The 19,086-nt window shown below is 41.6% G+C and overlaps 1 protein-coding gene across 1 annotated transcript; it reads right to left on the bottom strand.

The window, feature by feature from the left end:
* Nucleotide 1: 1 nt before the first annotated feature.
* PPT1 (palmitoyl-protein thioesterase 1) lies at nucleotides 2-18,121 on the bottom strand. Its single transcript, XM_081056947.1, has 9 exons — nucleotides 17,837-18,121; nucleotides 14,215-14,324; nucleotides 13,860-13,987; nucleotides 13,475-13,545; nucleotides 11,504-11,606; nucleotides 5,250-5,340; nucleotides 4,328-4,426; nucleotides 2,732-2,803; nucleotides 2-1,461 (listed from the first exon to the last, which is right to left on the bottom strand). The coding sequence occupies exons 1-9, from the start codon at nucleotides 17,958-17,960 to the stop codon at nucleotides 1,339-1,341; spliced, it is 921 nt and encodes a 306-aa protein (XP_080913073.1). The 5' UTR covers nucleotides 17,961-18,121; the 3' UTR covers nucleotides 2-1,338.
* Nucleotides 18,122-19,086: the final 965 nt, after the last annotated feature.

Genomic DNA, 19,086 nt, shown 5'->3' with positions numbered 1-19,086 from the left:
CTCCAAGGATAAGAAGCTACTCTTTATTTTAGACAAACTCATACAATTCTTTTAACATCCCTCTACTTTTTGCCCTTCAGCCTCATTTTTTTAGTTGAAAAATAAGGCTTGAGAGAGGTGAAGGAAAAATCATAAAGGGTAAACTTCACAGCACAAACAAGGTATTTCCTCACGTGTAGCTAATCATTTCCCCAAACTGGTATTCCACACAAGTCTTCCAAAAGTGTTGATAGGTTTCCATGGGTGGGACAGTGGGGGCTACGACGTCCCGCTTAAAGTGTGGGAAATGGTAGGTTACAGTTAGTTTACTTTACCAAAACAGGAATTCTGAGTCCTTAATATTCTAATGTGGGTTGATCTCCAAGAGGAGAAAAGGGGTATGCAATATTCTCCAAGCTTTTTGAGTAAGAACACATCATGAACAATTTTGGAATGTACTGGTAAATACAATTTTTTGCCATGGAAGTTAGCCATATCTCTTCATATTTTTCCTCCCATTCTCTGTGATACCAGCAACTGAGTGTAGAATCCAGACCACTAGTCATATTAAAGGACAGGCTCATCAAGGATGGGATGGCAAGAACCGGCTGCCTCTTCATTTTTCAGGTCCATTTCTACGTTTTTCTCCCCCGCCCCCAATCTAAGTTAAGCAATGTATATACACTTCCTTCCTTAAGCAATCCAGTTGGGTGTTACTTCCCTCCTTTTGTGAGAGCAACTAATTTACTACCTGAGGAGACAAAAAGACGGCTACCGAAGGAAGATGGTAGGCTAGCGGAATTTGTCTAATAATTGCTAAGGTATCACAGAAGGCAACATAGAGAGGAGGGCAGTCTCAGGTTTTGCAGAAACATTACCCAAGCAATATTTCTCCAAGCATTGGTTAAACTTCTACCAGCAAAACAAAGCATTTATAGGAATGCCTCAGGCCTGGGTATTGGCCTTCTCTTGGCTTGAAATGGGGCTAGATTTTCCTGAGAAAGGTGTTTGCCCTTAGAATCCAGCTCATTGCTTTTGTTCAGTCTCTTCTGGGCCTGGGCACAGTTCTGGCACTGACCTGCAGCAGACTGTTTCCTATGACAGCTTGACCACATCAAATGATTGTAAAACAATCTCTGGTTACTAATTAAACTTGTATTCAATACCATATGCTGATAGGATAAGGCAAAGGAGAAGATTTGGATCTTAGATCTTTTGGAACAGGGCATGTTAGATGATTAGGGAGAAGGATTAGTTGCAAGCTGGATCTGAGCTCAGTCTTGGGCATAAAGGGAGTGGTCTTCCACTGGTTTGGAAGTGCTGGGGATTCCCTGAGCTCTGGTGCAAATTGCAAGGGTTTCATTCAAGGAAGGGTATGATGTGGGTATAAAACCATTCTTCAGACAGTTGAAGATGGTCCCCTTCTAGAGCCAGGAACACTAGCTGCCCTGCATTGTCCATTTCCTTTAGCCCCAAGCGGTCCTGCAGAGAGAAAGGCCATAATTAGTCAAGAGGCTTAATGAAAAGTTTTGAAGTAAAATAGTAATGAAATAGAATGTTAACTTGAAATATAGTCTCAAAACGAAATCTTTTACCTCAGTATTAAAATTTAGGTGTATTGTCAAAGATGCCAGAAAGAATACCTCCTTCCATTTTCCCCCCTTAAGCATTAAAAATATATGCAGTTGAGACATTATACCGAGTTTCATATTCTGCTTATATTCTGCTTTCTGAAGTTTCCCAAAGTTTCTTTCTGGAGGACCAACTACGGGTGGGCAAGCCACAGACAAAATTGCCTCAAAATGTTGGTTAAGTGGAACTGAGCCAGACGGAACATTAGCTAGACAACTTAAAACATATCCAACCCTTTGATAACAAACGTGGGACACTCAGATCTTGCAGTGGAAAATGCCTGTGTGCCTCAGAACAAGGATGGCTGGGAAGGTGAGCACTTCAATGGCCAGAATGATGCTTCTGTGACTACCGTCAGTTTGAGTTTCATGAGAAGGAAGTTCTTAGTTGTAATTTCCACAATTTAACAGCCCCTAGCTTCCCTTTCCTTTTACCTCACCCAAGCTGAGGTACCAAATGCAGGAGAAAAGCCAAGAGAGGAGACAACTGTCTTCTGAAATTGGAAGGAACTCTAGTAGAAGGCAATTGATTCAGATATAGCACTTGTGCATTTGGGGGAGAGTATCTCCAACATAAAATCTTTATAGAGTGGAACTGGAGATGGTGAAACGCTGCAACCTCTGAGAAACCACCTACTGAAGAAAGTTCACGACTCTATTCCCCTTCACTCCCCTGCAGGCGGAGCTCCCCTTATCAGTGCCTAATTTAAAAACAACTTCCACATCTACTGATGTTTTAAAGTAACACCCCTTTTTCTATCTTTTTATAATGCATGGGGGCTTCTTGGATTTCTTCCAGTCTGCACCTCAGCAAAGGAAGCCAGTTCTAAACCTTTTTATCCAAAGGAAGGAGTTAGAGATGATGTGTCCCTTGAACATGCTTGAAAACCATGAGGCACATACAGGTCCTTCAGCCTTCAGGATGTAAATTTCTGTAAACCTGCACCTGCCAGGCTAGTGCAACAGTCAGCAGCCTATCCAGCCTCACCTGTATCAGACATGAGCCAGACGCCTCACGAGCACCTACTGCTCTGGGATGTACAGCATGGGATTTGTCAAAGAACCTAGCAGCTTCAGAAGCCGGGAGCTGAAAAGGACAGCGCCTCTCCCCTCCCAGGTACCTGTGTGTACAGTGTGGTCTTCTGTAAGGGAATGGTTTCCTTGTCTTGGCCACTTCTGTAAAATCCAAACCACTGCAGGCAAAGAAGAAATAAGCAGATCAGACACATGGCACACCCTGCCAAATTAATTTGGCTTGTAGCTAAGACTACCAACAAACTGAACATCATAAAGCTGTAGCAAGGAGGAAAAAGAGACTTATGTCTTGACTCATCTCTTTTTAAGGGTGGATAATGAAGGATGAGTTAATCTTTCCAAAGAGCTTTCCAATTTTCCAGAATGTCTGCTTCCTATACTGTGTTTCCCCAAAATAAGACCTACCCCGAAAATAAGCCCAGTGAAGATCGTCAGCCAGACGGATGCATTTAGTACGTTATGATGATGTTCCAGAAGAAGACATGACTGTATTTGAATAAATGTAGATTGTTGTGCATGAAAAAATAAGATCCCCTGAAAATAAGCCCTAATGGAGCAAAAATTAATGTAAGACCAGGTCCTATTTTCGGGGAAATACGGTAATTGAGCATCTACCCTGAGAAAATCCTTGTGCCAAACTCCAGACATTTACAGATGAATATATGTATATAGTCCCTGTTTTCAAGAAGGTCTAGTCTAATGAGGCACAGAAACAGCTAATTGTTTAGCATGGGGGGTCAGCAAACTTTTCTGTAAAGGCCAGATACAAAATACCTGCGCTTTAAGAGCCATGTGTTTGCAACTACTCAATGCTGCCATTGTAATGAAAAAGGAGCCACAAACAATATTTTAAAATGAGGATGGCTCTGTTCCAATGGAACTGTATTTATGGACATTGAAATTTGAATTTCATATAATTTTCACATCAGCAAATATTTCTTTTTGCAACCATTTAAAAATGTAAAAGCCATTCTTAGTTCATGGGCCACACGAAAGCAGGTGGCAGGCTGGATTTGGCCTGCAAGCCATGGTTTTGCTAGACCCTGTGGTTTGACATGATGTGATGGGTGCACTAATACAGGCTGACTGATTCTACAGAAGCAGCAGCAAATTCTGCTCGGAGTAGGGATGGCATCCTGGATGGAGGAAGTGACATGGGTTTGGCCTTGGCAGATGAATAGAAACGTGTCAGATGGAGAAGCCCAGGGAAGGGTCTTCTAGAGACTGAAAAGCATGAACAAAGGAAAAGCTTGGGGCATTTCAAATATTACAGTATGGCTTGATCAGAGAGGATGAAGTGGGTAGTCAAGGGAGATTAGTTTGGAGAGACATGTCAAGGCAGACCTTACATGCCAACCTTAGAGATTTATTGACTTGGGTCTGGTGGTTCTGAACCTTTTGTTGGGTCTTTTTGAAAATCTGATCAAAATTATAGACCCTTCCTCAGAGAATGCAGCCACACAATTCTGCACATAATTTTAGGGGGTTGGGGCATTATAACCTTCAGTGTCCCATGTACAGGCCTTGGGTGAAGAACCCCTGCTCTACACAAAGGAGGGTGGAAGGGACTGAAGGTGTATTTTAATGTCATTTAGTCCTGGGAAGGGAAGGCAGGTGTATTTTAATGTCATCTAGTCCTGTGGTCTCCTGGAATGTTGTAGCCTGCCTGAGCAGTGTCTCACCTCAGAATCCACAGGGTCCACAACGGAATCATTGAGGAATTTCACCATTACGAACTTCTTCAGGGCCATCAGGTTCTTCTTGTAGGACTCATTGACACCCTGGAGGAAAGGCCAGCAGTGTCTCAGGGACTTCATCATCAGGTTCCAGCAGGGGGATGAAAGCCTTACAGTGCTCCGGTCTCTGGCTCTGGGCCCCCATGTTTCTTCCCCATGGTCCGGATTGTTTTTCCAGCTTCCCACCCAGAATACACCTGTACAGCCTTTTCTTGCCATCCTGTCTGACATGCCTCCACCAACCCCGGCAACCACAATGCCACCATGAATCTGTCAATGCACTCCACAGGCATCTGTCACATAGGTTAAAGGTTTCTAGCCACTGAAAGCCAATGCAAAATAAGAAACTGCAAATGTTGAGTGGTTTTGCTACACCATTTTGTTTTGCCCCTTTCAAACAACTTTTTTTAAAACCTCCAGATGAGCCCAATATAACATGAGCCGTCTAGTTTACCAGAATCTCCCAAACTATGCTCGTGCCTTGGACACACTCAGTCCGCTCTGCAGTCTCTCTTCTAGGTACATCTCTCTTCTGAGAAAATTGGACCCAAAAGAGACCCACCAAGGAAGGCTTCCCTCAGCAAAAAAGTAGCTGTGAGGTTCCACGTAAGCCAGCCACCAACCCCCAGCGCTTATTGTGCTTCAACTCTAGGAAAGGGAAATGACATAAGGGAAGAAAGCCTAATGGATTTCAGCCTCCCTAAAAGAAACTGGAGCTCAGAAGCACTGGCTCCACCCAAACACCAGAACTTCTGTTTCCCACGTTCTGCCTGGGGTATTTTGGGTAAATACTTGCTGCTGACCTGTTTATAATGCCCCGGATAAAAACATGAATGCACAGCTATGGTAGCCTGGGTTGGGTGCTTACTCTCTCCTGATTAATATCTGCCAAGAAGACGCTGTGGTTGCGATATGTGTCCTCCTTTATGGGATCGTGCCAGTATTCTGCTTGCACCAGGCTGCAGGAAGAAGAAGGAATGCTGGTGACCAAGCTGCAAATCAGCAAGCCTGGGGCATGCCCCTGTGCGTAGGCCACCAAGACTTTGAAATGACAAAAGGTCAGAACCCTCGAGTCCCAGGCCTTGCCCTCTAATAGGGAAGACAAGACCTCCACCTATGGAACAGTTCATCACCAAGGCAACTGACGCAAGGCTGTGCTACTTAACACTGTACAGAAAGTCCTTAGAGCTTTAGGAAAAGGACTCGTCAATATGGGTCCCCTGTGGCACCGAGCTTTATCACACTTAACCATGCCTCCAGGTCATGGTGGCACATGCTATTCCCTCCCACAGCCCCACCTCCTCACGCTCCATTGCTTCCTATTCATCCTTCAAGACTTAGCTCAATTCCCACCACCTCTGCCTCCTCTTCATCCAAGCCCTTAACTGAGCTCTTCACCGCGGTTCTGACACTTTCCAGGTAGGTAGTCAGAATTAAATTGTAGGATACCCAGCTGGTGTTGAGAGAATTGCTTGGTGGGGGAAACCCACCCCCCATACACATTTGGGGACCAGAAGTGAAGTGTCCTGTGTAGTAGTATAATAGTAAAGGAGACACACAAGAGACTCACAGGAAGACTGGGCTTTTCAACACAAGGATGATCTCTGAAAGTTGTTTGTTATAATGAGAAACTGGAAATGCTGAAATGTTTGCAATATGAGAATCAATAAACGGTGAAGTCATACAATAAAATGTCATGAAGCAGTAAAGACAAATCAACTAGAAGTACATGTAATAACATGTTTAGATATCAAAAATATTGAGTGAAAAAAATCATCTGTAGAATGAGATACACACAATATGATATCCATTACATAAAATTTTAAATATATAACACTATATATTGATTATGGATATGTACATATAAAATTTTTTTTAACAGACAGAAAGGATATACTCAGAATTCTTTGACAATGGTTGTCACTATGGAGGGAAAGCAGAGAATGAGACCTGGCAGAGATATGAAGAAAATTTCAATTTTACCTGAAATGTTCCTGTTCTTAAAAATATTGGAGGCAAATATGATAAAATATAAATTTTAGGTCCTAGGTACACAGTAATTATATTACTCTCTATACTTTTCTAAACAGTTGAAAAGTATGTGAGTTAGCTTGAGTGGTTGACTCAGTATATCCAGGAAAGGGAGTGGCAAGTTGAGGGCAGAGTGGGACAACTGAGGAAAAGTACTCTGAAAGCCATGGAGGGGGTAGGGGTGGGAGGACAACTGAGGAAAAGTACTCTGAAAGCCATGGAGGGGGTAGGGGTGGGAGGGTCGGGTGCACAGATCCTGCAAAGCAAGGGGCATGTAGGCTGGGAGCCGGGTACCGAAGAGAGGGCAAGTTGAGAGCAGAGCTGGCATAGGGGAAGACAAGAGGCCAAGTCCAGGCCAACATTAGGGTGGGTGGGGGCGGGTGGCAGGGAGAAAACGAGGAAGGAGAAATCAGGAAGAGCTGCCAGAATCTCAAAGGGGAACTAGAGGGCACATTTCACATCCAGAAGCTGTTACACTCACCAGTACTCATTGCCCCCACTGTGCCTGGTCAGGGCCTGGTGCCTGAAAAACACTTCCTCACTGCTTACTCAAGGCATTAGGGTATTGCTAAGGTTAAATTTTCTCAACAGAGTAGAAGACACATTTTGGGCTCTCTGCCTAAATCAAAACCATTCTCCCTTGAGTGGGAACTGCGCAGTTTCTACCCCCACTACTTACAAGGCGGGTATAGTTGGTACCACATGGTCCCACTTCTCTGGCCACAGCTAATGAGAGAGAGCAAGTGAGAACCTTATCTGAGCTGGGGCACGGTCCCTTCTCTAAAAATGTGAATTGGGACAGAGATTCTAGCCTCAGACTGAGATAATCTCCTCAACAGAAAAGATTAAAAACTTGCAAGCTGTGCAAGGCCACCTTTCACCATGTAGATAACAGGAAAGGCTGATCTGCATGGAGAGAAAAAAAAGCAGTGACACAGAATGAGAAGCAATGACAACAGTTGGAGAAAGACTGTGTTGGCTCTTGATAGCTCTCATTTCTTTTTTCTCCCCAAACTTTTATTTATTTAAATGTGTTTTTTCCAGGACTCATCAGCTCCAAGTCAAGTAGTTGTTTCTATCTAGTTGTGGAGGGCACAGCTCACAGTGGCCCATGTGGGGATTGAACCAGCAACCTTGTTGTTAAGAGCACCATGCTCTAACCAACGGAGCTAACCAGCCACCCTGATAGCTCTCATTTCTTGAATACAGTCTCTCTGAGGCCTTGGGTACGGAATTATGAATTTTTTTGACATCTACTTTGGCTTGATTTGGTTTTGTTTCTTGCAACCAGAATCCTCCCTAATACAAAAGGCAACCTAGGACAACACTGCCAAGAGAAAACTATTTTCTTGTCACTTTAAGTCTTACCATCTCCTTTCCCACTACTCTACTTGGACTACTTGCCTCGTTAAATCTCATGGTGGCCATGTGTTAAAATGAGATTTTACAAAGAAATTTAAAAAAGAAAAAGCAAATAACTATAAAATCAGAAAAGCATCTTAAAAGTTCATCTGTAAAAGAGCTGTTGAGAACTCAGAATGCAATTCCCAGGGAAACTCGTATAAATGGTGAGCTGTATCCTGGCTCACAGTCTAGTCCATCTACAATGTTATGAAATGTATCTCAAGTCATTCCATTTCTCTTCATCTCACTCATCTTCATGTTCCCTTGCTTAGCATATCCCAACCGCTTCCCATGATGCTTAGAAGGAAACCCAAACTCCTTGCATGGCCTACAAGCCCTTGCATGATATAGCTCCTGCTTTTCTGTCCAACTCTCCCATCGATCACTAGTCACCCTGGCCTAGGATGAGCCAAGCTTATCTCAGGCTCAGTGCCTTTGTGCCTGCTGTCCCTTCTGCCTGAACCATCTGTCCTTAGCTCCTCCTATGCTCCTTCCTTCTCCTCCCCCAGATCCCAGCTTAAGTAGCTCTTCTTCAAAGACCATTCTGTGCAAGGTAGCTACCCCCTGCATTACTCTCCATCCCTGCACGCTGCTTATTTCCTTCATGGCCATAGCACTGTTCAAGGTTATCTAGTGTGTTTGTTCACCTGGACACCCCCTCTCCCCACTAGTACGTTAAGTCATGAAAGCAGGGACCCCAATTGTCTTGTTCTCCATTAATCGTCTTATTTCCCATTGTATCTGCGAGACCTATAATAGGGCCTGGCAAACAGCAGTGGTTTGATATTTGATGAAATTAAGAAATACTTTATAATTGCAACCAAAAGTTAGAGAAAACAAAACCGCTGCAATACTTATAAAGGAAACAGAAAGCTCAAGTTGAATTAATATTTTAAACACAGCACCACTGGTGGTCACAACCCACACCTGCCTACTTACTATGAACTAAGCACTTCTCTGAATACTTTCCATGCGGTCTGTTTAATCTTCACAACCCTGTAGCGAAGTATTACTATTAACCTCACACTAGAGATGAGGAGAAGGAGACTCAAGGCCACACAGCTGGACAGTGTAAAACTGCGGCTCTCCAACAACTCCTTAGAAAGAGGGATATACGGAAGGTCAGTGTTTTCTTTTTGCATGTCTGAAGATGTCTTTATGGTTTGGGATAGAATTCTAGGTTGTAAATCACTTTCCCTCAGAATAAAGGCACCATTGCCTTTTAGCTACTAGTGTTGCTGTCAGGGGGTGTGCTGCCATTGGGACTCCTAAGTGGCCTCCCTGAGATCTGGTCTTTGTCCCTGGTGCCCTGAAATTTCACAGTAATATATCTTAATGTGGGTCTTTTTTCATTCCTTGCCTTGATTACTTGGTAAACACTTTCAATCTGGAAACTTATTCTTGTAGTTGTGAGAAGTTTTCTCATATTACTTCTCTAATAATTCCAATCTACCCTTTCTTCTGTTCTCTTTTTGAAACTCCTATTCGTCAGATTTCAGGCTTCTGAAATGGCTTCTCTAATTTTTTTCTGTTCTCCCTTTTTTTCCTACCTCTTTATTTTTTAAAATTTGCTTATCTTATTTTTAATTTCCAAGAGCTCTCTCTTACTCTCTGATGTTGGTTTTATTTGCATTCTGTTCTAGTGTCATGGATGCAATCTCATCTCTGAAGGTAATTATAGGCTTTTTTTTTTAGGTTTTCTTCTATTCCTTGAATTGTCATCTTTTTACTTTTTATTTGTTTTGGTCTGCCTTTCATGTTGGAAGCTTTCCTCGGATATCTGACTGGGGGACCTTGGCTCACTGTCCATATTTAAATTATAAAGCTGACTGAAAGCTCTTCATACCAAGAGCAGAGCTTGTCCACTGGTGGTTTCACTACATGGAAGTCGGAAGTCCCAACTTGTTGGAAGATGCCAAAACATCAACCTGCTGGTCTTTTCTCTGGGGCCGGTCAGTTTTCCCAGAGAAGGGTCCACCAAACTTCTGCTTAGTAGATACTAAGCCTGGCTGCTATCATTCTGAGAGGCAGGTGGGAGGAAAGCGGAGTGGGAGGGGATGAGTTTTCAATATGGCATCTTACCACCGTCCTGTGCTTGTTATCTCAAAGTCTGGTACTTCTCTAGTTAAACAGCTCCAGAGAATAAATTTTGCTTCTCTTGTAAGGATGGGAGGATCAGTCACTAGGATGTGCACTTAAGGGAAATGGGGAATCTGATCATTTCTTACATAGATGTTCAACAAAATGTCTTGTTTCAGTCCTGCGCACTTACCCCTACCTCCCAAAGTATCTTACGCATCTAACTCCTGAGCGTTTCTGAAGCTCTAAGAAGTGACTCTCCTCCCTTGTCGTCAGTGCATCATTCCTCTACAGACTTAAAGGCGTCAGCTTTTTCTGCTCTGCTACAACAGTTATCACTCATTCACCTGCTCTCTGTCTTTCAAAAACCTGTTGAAATCCTTTATTATCTCTTATTTCCTCTCCCATTCTCTTTGCCCTTGTGGATCTATCACTTTTTATTCTTTTGCTACCATTTTATTAAAGTTTAAGGAGGGAGTGAAGATAAACACATCAATCTACCAGGACTTAGGTGTCAGTGTTTCCCCAGCCCCCTACTGACTGCTCATTTATAGTCACTAATAATTGTGATTGCCAAGGGTTGTGTCTGGTTCACAAAACAAATACAAAGAAAGAAAAGGATGAATTTTTCTGAGGCATCTGAGCTAGAATTAGAATAAAGAGTAAACAATTAAGAACCATAAGGCGTAAAGAGGCCACATATATCCATGAGAACAGAGAACATGTAGGACATATATAACCTGTGACTAGCCAAACTAGGTAAGGAGAAAAGCATAACAGTGGTTTGAATTGCCTGAGAGGGAAGGCGGTAGAGATATAAAGTTTCTTAGTTTCCTTCACTGACCATCAAGTGGCACTGTTGACCCAACACAGCTTTGTGACTATCAGTAGAGCCAATGGGAAGGACAGGAAGAGAGCCGGCTACAGGTTCTCTATGTGTGTCACTCACAAGGCTGTCCCTTGCAAAACAGTTTCAAGGAAATGTATTGAAGAGTTATTATTAGACAAGAATGATGCACTTGGAAAACCCATAGGATAGATACCATAACCAGAGTAATTGATCCCAAATCTCAGTTATCATCTAGAATGTTCCAGACTTACTGAATCTGGATTTCTAGGAATGGAGACTTGGAATCCATTGTTAATAGATTTCCTAGGGGTTCTGATGTATATTTCAGTTTGCAAACAACTGAACAAGAATACACTGCAAAAGTGATTCTGTGTGGTTTTAAACAGCCAAACACATTCGAGCAGCTGGGGACACTGACACAGGAGACGAACCCCTCGCTGCTGACAACATAAAGAATCTGTCCTCCAATATTAACAGTAATTCCTTGAGTTTGGTACTTTCTAAAAGCTTTTTAGTTTGTTTTTTAAAGATGGAAATGTATTCTGTTGTAATTACATTCTTCCTATATAGAAAACTGCCCTCCCTTTTAAAGCAGTTTTAGGTTTACAGTAAAATTGAGTAGATAATAGAGATAGTTACCAAAAGTTACTCACTGGAACATCACTAGCAATTACTCCTAGAACCACTGTTGGCACGGAAGTCAGCCTGATCTTTTCACGCAGTGCTAGTTCTGTGTCCTTTCAGCTAACCATACATACCGCTCTTGAACAGCTTTGTTGTAAGCCCCAGCATTCAATGTTTTTCTGATCAAGTCACAGATGTGAGAGTGCTCTCCTGGGCACCGAGGGAGTCCAAAAACACCTAGAGTAGAAGACAAATATCCATTCTTTCAATAATCATGTATGGAATACCTCCTACGTACAAAGCACTATGAGAAACAAAAACAAACCAGAGCTCGACCCTGATCTCATTCATGTATTCTTCAAGAAAATAATGTACCGAGGATTACTACTATCACAGCTTTCTCCTGGTACCACTCTTGACTGCCTAAGGACCTTTGCGCCTGCTTCTCCTGGGAGGATGTACAAACATACCTCAGAGGTAATCAGTTCTAGACTACCGCAATTAAGTGAAGGTTGCAATAGAGTCACACATTTTGTTCTGGTTTCCCAGTGTATGTAAAACTGTGTTTATACTGTCATCTGCTAAGTGTGCAATAGCATAAAAAACAATGTATATACCTTAATTGAAAAATACTTTAGTGCTAAAAAACGCTAACCATAATCTGAGCCTTCAGCGAGTTGTCACCTTTTTGCTGGTGGAGGGTCCTGCCTGGATGTTGATGAAAACGCACATCAGTGAAGCGCAATAAAGCGAGGTATGCCTGTACTTCTCTTGCTGCGTCAATGGCTGGACCCATTTGTATCTCGAAGCTTCGAGAAGACGTATCTGACTACCCGAACTCAAGTAGTGTCCAACCCCATTTCTTTCCCCTCCCCCAGTGACACTTTCATCCTCACCATCCTCCTCAATAACATTTGGGGGGGGGGGGTACCGGACATACTTTAAAGCATATATTGACACTAATGTAATCCTCACAGCCACACTGTGGAGTAGAAATCATTATTTGCCCCATATTACAGATCGGAAACTTTAAAACGGAGAGGTTGAAAACCTTGTCCAACGTTAGACAATAAGTGATAGAGCCAGGAGTTGAACACGGGCAGTTTGGGCTCCAGAGCCCACACCTTAAACCAAAGCAACCACGATTCTGTCCCTCAGGTATTAACCCATTTTTTTCTTTATCAAAGTTTATCTATATCTTTATCACAGCTGTCTATATTTACTGTTTGTTTACTAAGTCCATATCTGTGCTCCCACTCCAACTAGAATGGAAGTTTCACAAAGGCAGGGACGTTGTCTTATTTCTGGGTTTTCAATAAATATTTTGAATGAATGAATTACAAAGCTGTTTTTACCTACTTGTATTTGAATAATACTTATACTTTTAGAAAGTATTTTCCTACCTATTATTTCGTTTCATTCTCTGAAAAATTCCCACAAGATGGGCAGAGCCTTATTTTAGTTTCCCTCATCTGTGAAAGGGATCTAAGATACCAAACTAGTTGCCCATCAATAACAGTTAATTGGGTGAACCTGGTTTCCTGATTATAAGACTCCTTCTGCCCCTATACTATACCGGCTAATAGCTGTATCCATCAGAACAGAGATAAAGTTCTATTCCAAAGACACATCCTTCCCCCAAACTAATAATTTTATCTAAATAGAAAACTTGTTGTTTTTTGAGGGAAATTTAATCTCTACTGTTAATTTTATAGACAAAAATGATTAGACTCTATTCTTTGCCAAAGCCTAAACTCAACAGGACATCACAACGTCAGAAAACAGGAATGGTTGTTAGACTTTCCTAATTCCTCAACCACCACCTGCTATGTGGCTGCAACCATCTCACCTCCAGGAAATCCAGGAAATCATGATAATTAAATTGGAGAGAAGTAGATGTCAACCTAATGATTCTAGGCCTCTGCAATCCTAAGTCTCTTCCTATTTCTTCAGGAACGCTGGCTAGTCCGTTATAAGCTGAAAAAACAGGATTTTGCAAAAATGGCTGACTTCTTGTACAAATAAAGCTGCTAGAATTTTTTAAAAAATCAAGTGGTCAGGTAGGTTAGAACAGAGAAAAAAGGAGGGAAAGAGGTCAAAGTTACCTTGATGTTGTCCCCCAACTGAGATCAGATTGATCATTGGAGGTGAGGGGCATCTCTGAGCCACGGCCCTCCTGGAGAAAAAAGAAATTATCAGCTCCAGCTGTCACATGGAAATGTATCATCAACAATCAACTTCTCAGATTAACCTACTTAATTTTCTGTGGTTCCCCAATGCCACAAAATTTCAGAGTTTTCTTCTGATATGACCAAACACAAATATTTACTCTTTCAGAGAAAACAAATTAAGTTCCATAAAGCATTTTAGAGCAGTTTCCCTTCCAAGATACACAGTCAAAAACCCCAAAAGAATCTGAGGAGTGGATATATCTGAGTAAAAGAAAAAAAAATCAATGTAAATAGTTTGATATAACAGAAGGGGACTTACAGAAATTGGCCTCCCTGCGAGAATCCCATAGCATTGTAGCCGTGTTGCAATTTAGGATCCTTAGCAAGAATCTGACACACTGTTGTTACTTGGGAATTGACATTCAAGAAGAAGCTGTTCCTCACGTCCTAAAAGAGGAACCACAGGGAAGTGAAAGGATGGGGCTGAAAACAACTGCTGGCATCTTCTCTAAGAAGCGAACTTGGTTAGGTTGGTATCCTTATATAAGCCACTCCAGAGTTAAAATATCATTGTATAATTTGCTGCTAACAATACAAGGTAAAGCATTTTTATCGTACATTTGATGAAATTAGTCAGCAACCCTCCAAAGGAACAGAGCTATAAAGAGCCTTACCTCTATCAGGGTCTTCCCAATCTCTAGAGATAAGACGTAAATTCCAGGTATTTTCTCCTCCACCATTTTTTTGATAGCACCCATGCTTAAGGGATTACAACAGCTGTCTCCTAGACAACAAACACAACGGTGGGAACTCATGAATCAAAACAATATTTATTTTTTAAAAACTTTTGTGCTTCACAGGGCATTATCAAGAATGTGAAAACTACAGAATGGGAGAAAATATTTGCAAAACGTCTATCTGATAAAGCTCTAATATCCACAATATACAAAGAACTCTTACAGCTCAACAATAAGAAGATAACCTAATTAAAAATGGAAAAAGGACTTGAACAGACATATCTCCCAAGATGATATACAAATGGCCAATAAGCACATGAAAAGATGTTTAACATCACTGGTCACTAAGGAAACGCAGTATCAAAACTACAATGAAATACCACTTCACACCTGCTAGGATGGTTTTAATAAAATAATTAATTAATTAAAAATGAAAAAAATAATAAGTGTTGGCAAAGATATAGAAAAATAGGAACTTTTGTACATTGCTGGCAGAAATATGAGGCAGCCATTGTGAAAACAGTTTGTTGTTCCTTAAAAAGTTAAATATACAATTACCGTATGACCCAGCAATTTCCATGAAAAATGAAAAGATACACCCATACAGAAACTTGTACGTGAATGTTTATAGAAGCATTATTCATAATAGCCAAAAGGTGGCAATGACCCAAATATCCATCAATGGATGAATGGATAAACAAATTGGAATATGTGTGTGTGTGTGTGTATCAGAATAGCATTCAGCCACAAAAAGAAATGAAATACTGACACATGCTACAATGTGGATGAACCTCGAAAATATTAGTATAAGCCAGGCACAAAAGGTCACATATTGTATAATTCCTTTTATGTGAAACATCCAGAATAGGCAAATCCATACAGACAGAAAGCAGATTAGCCATTTTGCAAGGGTTGTAGGGGAGGAAATGAGGAGCAATTAATTAATGGGTACAGGTGTTTTCTGGGTTGATGAAAAAGTTTTGAAACTAGAGAGAAATGGTGTTTGTACAACATTGTGAATATACTAAAGGCCATTGAATTGTATACTATATTATGGTTGTGTGTTACATGAATTTCACCTCAAGTTTAAAAAGAACAACTTTCTTTTTAACGCTTAGCTCATGTTTATCAAGTAAAAACAAACTTCAAAAGCCCATACAATATAATTGGGACACCAAATTTACAATTGAAAAATAAGCAGAGGTGCATATTTCCCCTCCCTTATCATCAGGAACATGAGGTTAATAGATTCAAAGGCAGTTTAGAATCAGATTTCTTTTAGGGCCAAGGGTAAGTCAAGTGAAGCATCTAGGACAAAAAATTTAAGGAGACACTCACTGTCAGGTTCATGCAAGTGCTAACCCTGAACATATACAAACTAGAGAATGAGTGCTTCCTTAAATTTTACACTCTAGAACATTTTGATAGTTGCCAGTTGGGAGAGAGGTTGTGGAGGATGGATGAAAAAGAGGAAAGGAAAGTGACTAGCCACTGAGTGGGAGGGAGAGGCTGAGATCATTTTCCACTTTTAACTTAATCATCCCATTTCCCCTCCCTGAGAGGAAGGTTAAGAATTAGTTTTTAAAGAAGAAAAGCTAAGACCGAAAGCATCTTCTATTTCTATCATAATAACATTCATGGCACTGAACTAATTGTTCGTTACTTAATTGCCTTCCTATGGACTGACTGTATTTTGGAAGGACATGGATCATCTTGTGTTCTTTTAACTCCACTGTAGCAGCCCCAGGGCTTGGCACAAAATCTTGATATACTTGCTGACTCTAATTCCTCTCTGAACATTTTTCTTTAAACTACTCCAATAAGGCTCTCACTCTCACCACTCCCCTAAAACTGCTTTTGTTAAGATCTTTAGTGATCTTCATATCATTAAATCCAATCACCAATTCTCAGCCCTTATCTTACTTGAGCTGTCAACAACATTCCATACATTTGATTACTCCCTTCCTCTTAAAACATTTTCACCTGTCTTCCGGGACATTGCACTCTCCTGACTTTCCTCCAGCTCCCTCCCTGGTTGTTCCATCACGGTCTTCTTTGCTAGTTCCTCCTCATCTAATCAACCTCCATAAGATGGGAGTGCCTCAGAGCTCAATCCTTAGACCTCTTTCCTCTTTTGTATACACTTACTCCCCAGGTGATCTCGGCCAGTCTCAGGCCTTTAAACACCAGCTATATGCTGAAGGCTCCCCCAACTTAAATCTCCAGCCTGTATCTCTGTCCGAAACTCCATAGTCCAAATGCCCTTAAAACATTTCCAATTTAGTAAGTCCAAAAGCAGACTCTTGATCTTCTCCCCACCACACGTTTGCTTCCCTACAGGCCTCCCCACTTTGGTAAAACGACAACTTCATCCTTCTAGTTGTGCAAGCCAAAACTCATGGAGTCATCCTTGATTCCTTTCTTTCTTATCCCACATCTCATCTATTAGCAAATCCCATTGGCTCCATCTTCAAAATATTCCAAACTTTGACCACTTCTCAACATCTCCATATACTGTTTCAAGCCACCATCATCTCTCATTTAAATTACTTCAATGGCTTCTTAATTTGTCTCCCTTCAAATGTCCATGACCCCCTATAATCTAATCTCAATACAACAACAACAAAAAAGTAAGTCAAGATCATGTCACTCATCTCAACCCCTTCCCCAAGGGCTTCCCATTTCATTCTAGCCAAGTCCCTACAGTAGCCTTAGTAGTACCAACATCTGCACCGCCCCACAACCTACACCCCTACTTTCCTCTCCTTGCTCACTCAGTTCCAGCCACACTAACCTAAATGTTTTTTATTAAACATATCAGACATATTTTTGCCACAGGGCCTTTTCATTTGGGTCTCCTTCTATCACTTAGCCACATGGCCATCTTCTGTTGTCTACTTCAGGGTTTTGCTCAGATGTCACTTTCTCAGTAACTCCTTTCCTGATTTTGCTCTACAAAATCGCAAGCCCCTATCTCTGGTTTCTATCCCCCTCCTTGCTTTATTATTTTTCCATGGCACTTATCATTATTTGACATATTATACATTTTACTTATTTCTTTATACTTTGTCTTTCCCATTGGAAAGTTTTAAGTTCCAAAAGAGCAAAGAATGTATACAGTCCGTTTCGTTCACTACTATATCTTCAGCATCTAGCAGGTGCTCATTAACGATATGTTAAATGTATAAATGCTCACTAGGTGCCAACAAATCTCTGTTCAATGCGTGAATGAATAAAAGGATGGATGTCCGGGTCATGTAGCCACAGCCCAGCTCTTTCGAGCAAGTGCCCGATGCTGCATCCTGACGCCACTGCTGTGATTAAACAAAGACAGCACGTAAAGCCCGAATGCAGTGCACAGCCCTCTGTGAGCGCTCACCAAAAGACAGCTCCTTCCCCTTCTCCCTTTCCAATGCAGAGTAGCCCCCAAATCTTAACGTCTGGCCAGCCGGGTGCCTTGTGACCACCACACTCGCCGTCCATACTCGCCCATTGCAGACGCGAACACAGGCTGGAAGAGGAAGATTCGCCAAACCCTCTTGCTTCTCCTCTTACTCACCCATCCCATGCCAGATCACCAGCGGCAGCGGCGCCGGCGGGTCTACATGCCCCAGCGCCAGGGCAGCGAAGGACCCCGGCAGGACAGAGACAACCAACAACCACAAGGAGCTGGGCGACGCCATCTTTGCCCAGTCACGTGACCGCGCTCCAGCCGCTTCTGTCTTGGCTGCTCTGCGAGGTGGGCGTCGGCACTGGCGTGTTGCTCTAGTAGACTGTCCGCCACGGTGAGTCAAAAGGAATGCTAACGTTTATTCAGTGCTTGTCACACATCAAACACTATTCTAAGTACTTTACATCAGTTAACTGATATATCCTCATAACAACTGTGTACCCTTTGCCCCATTTTACAGTCAGCAGACCGAGGCACTGAGAATTCGGGTAAGGTGCTAAGGTAACAGCAAATTGGTGGTTCCAAAGTCGTTGCTCTTAACCACTGCCTTTGGAAGAAAAAATATTTTCGGGAAGGAAGAATGGAAGGGAAGACTCAGCTGTCTTAGAAATAGGAGCGGAGGGATCATTTCCATGCAAAGCCAATTAAGGCAGGGTGTGGTATTAGGGATCTTGAAGGAAAGGTACGATTTTAAGAGGCAAAAATGAAATACGGGAGGACTGGAATGGGCTAAGGGAGAGAGGAGGAAGAGTACAGTGTGTTTTCTGGAAATGGCAGGGCTTACAGGACTAACGAGCAACTGTTGGATGTATAATAGTGATGGAAAAGCCACTGCCACTTCCTGGTCTAATCTCAGAGCTGAATTATTGCAGGAGTCTCTCATACACCATTTTCCCCCCTTTACATCCCTCCCTCTTTAATCCATTTTCTGTTCTGTTGCCAGATTCGTTATCTCAATTCACTTTCATCATCTTAGTTCTCTGCTCAAGGTTGTTTTCTTTTTTTTCTTCAGAAAAACATTGAAATATTTTAAATAGAGAATTTAAGTAAATTAAATTTCCTTAATTGCATCCATTTTGCAATGGAATATTATCAGGCAGGTATTATAAAGGACAACATAAATTTAATATATAGTGACCTGGTAAACGTCCTAAATATATTGTAAAGGAAAAACTGGTTACACACCCACCAGAAGCTGTTGGGACTGGTGGTTAGTTGTTAATTAAAAAAGTCAATTAAAATGCAGAATCATAAAGCATTATACCCCATACAGTTTTGTTTTATTTTAAGAAAAATAAATGTATGTATATTACAAGCATTTTCTTTTAAGTTATAAATGTAAATTCCTTCACCAATCT

This window comes from Rhinolophus hipposideros (assembly GCF_964194185.1).
Source record: "Rhinolophus hipposideros genome assembly, chromosome: 8".
NCBI classification, from domain to species: Eukaryota; Metazoa; Chordata; class Mammalia; order Chiroptera; family Rhinolophidae; genus Rhinolophus; species Rhinolophus hipposideros.
Note: the sequence above shows the minus strand (reverse complement) of the source record. Positions and strands in the feature narration are given on the sequence as shown.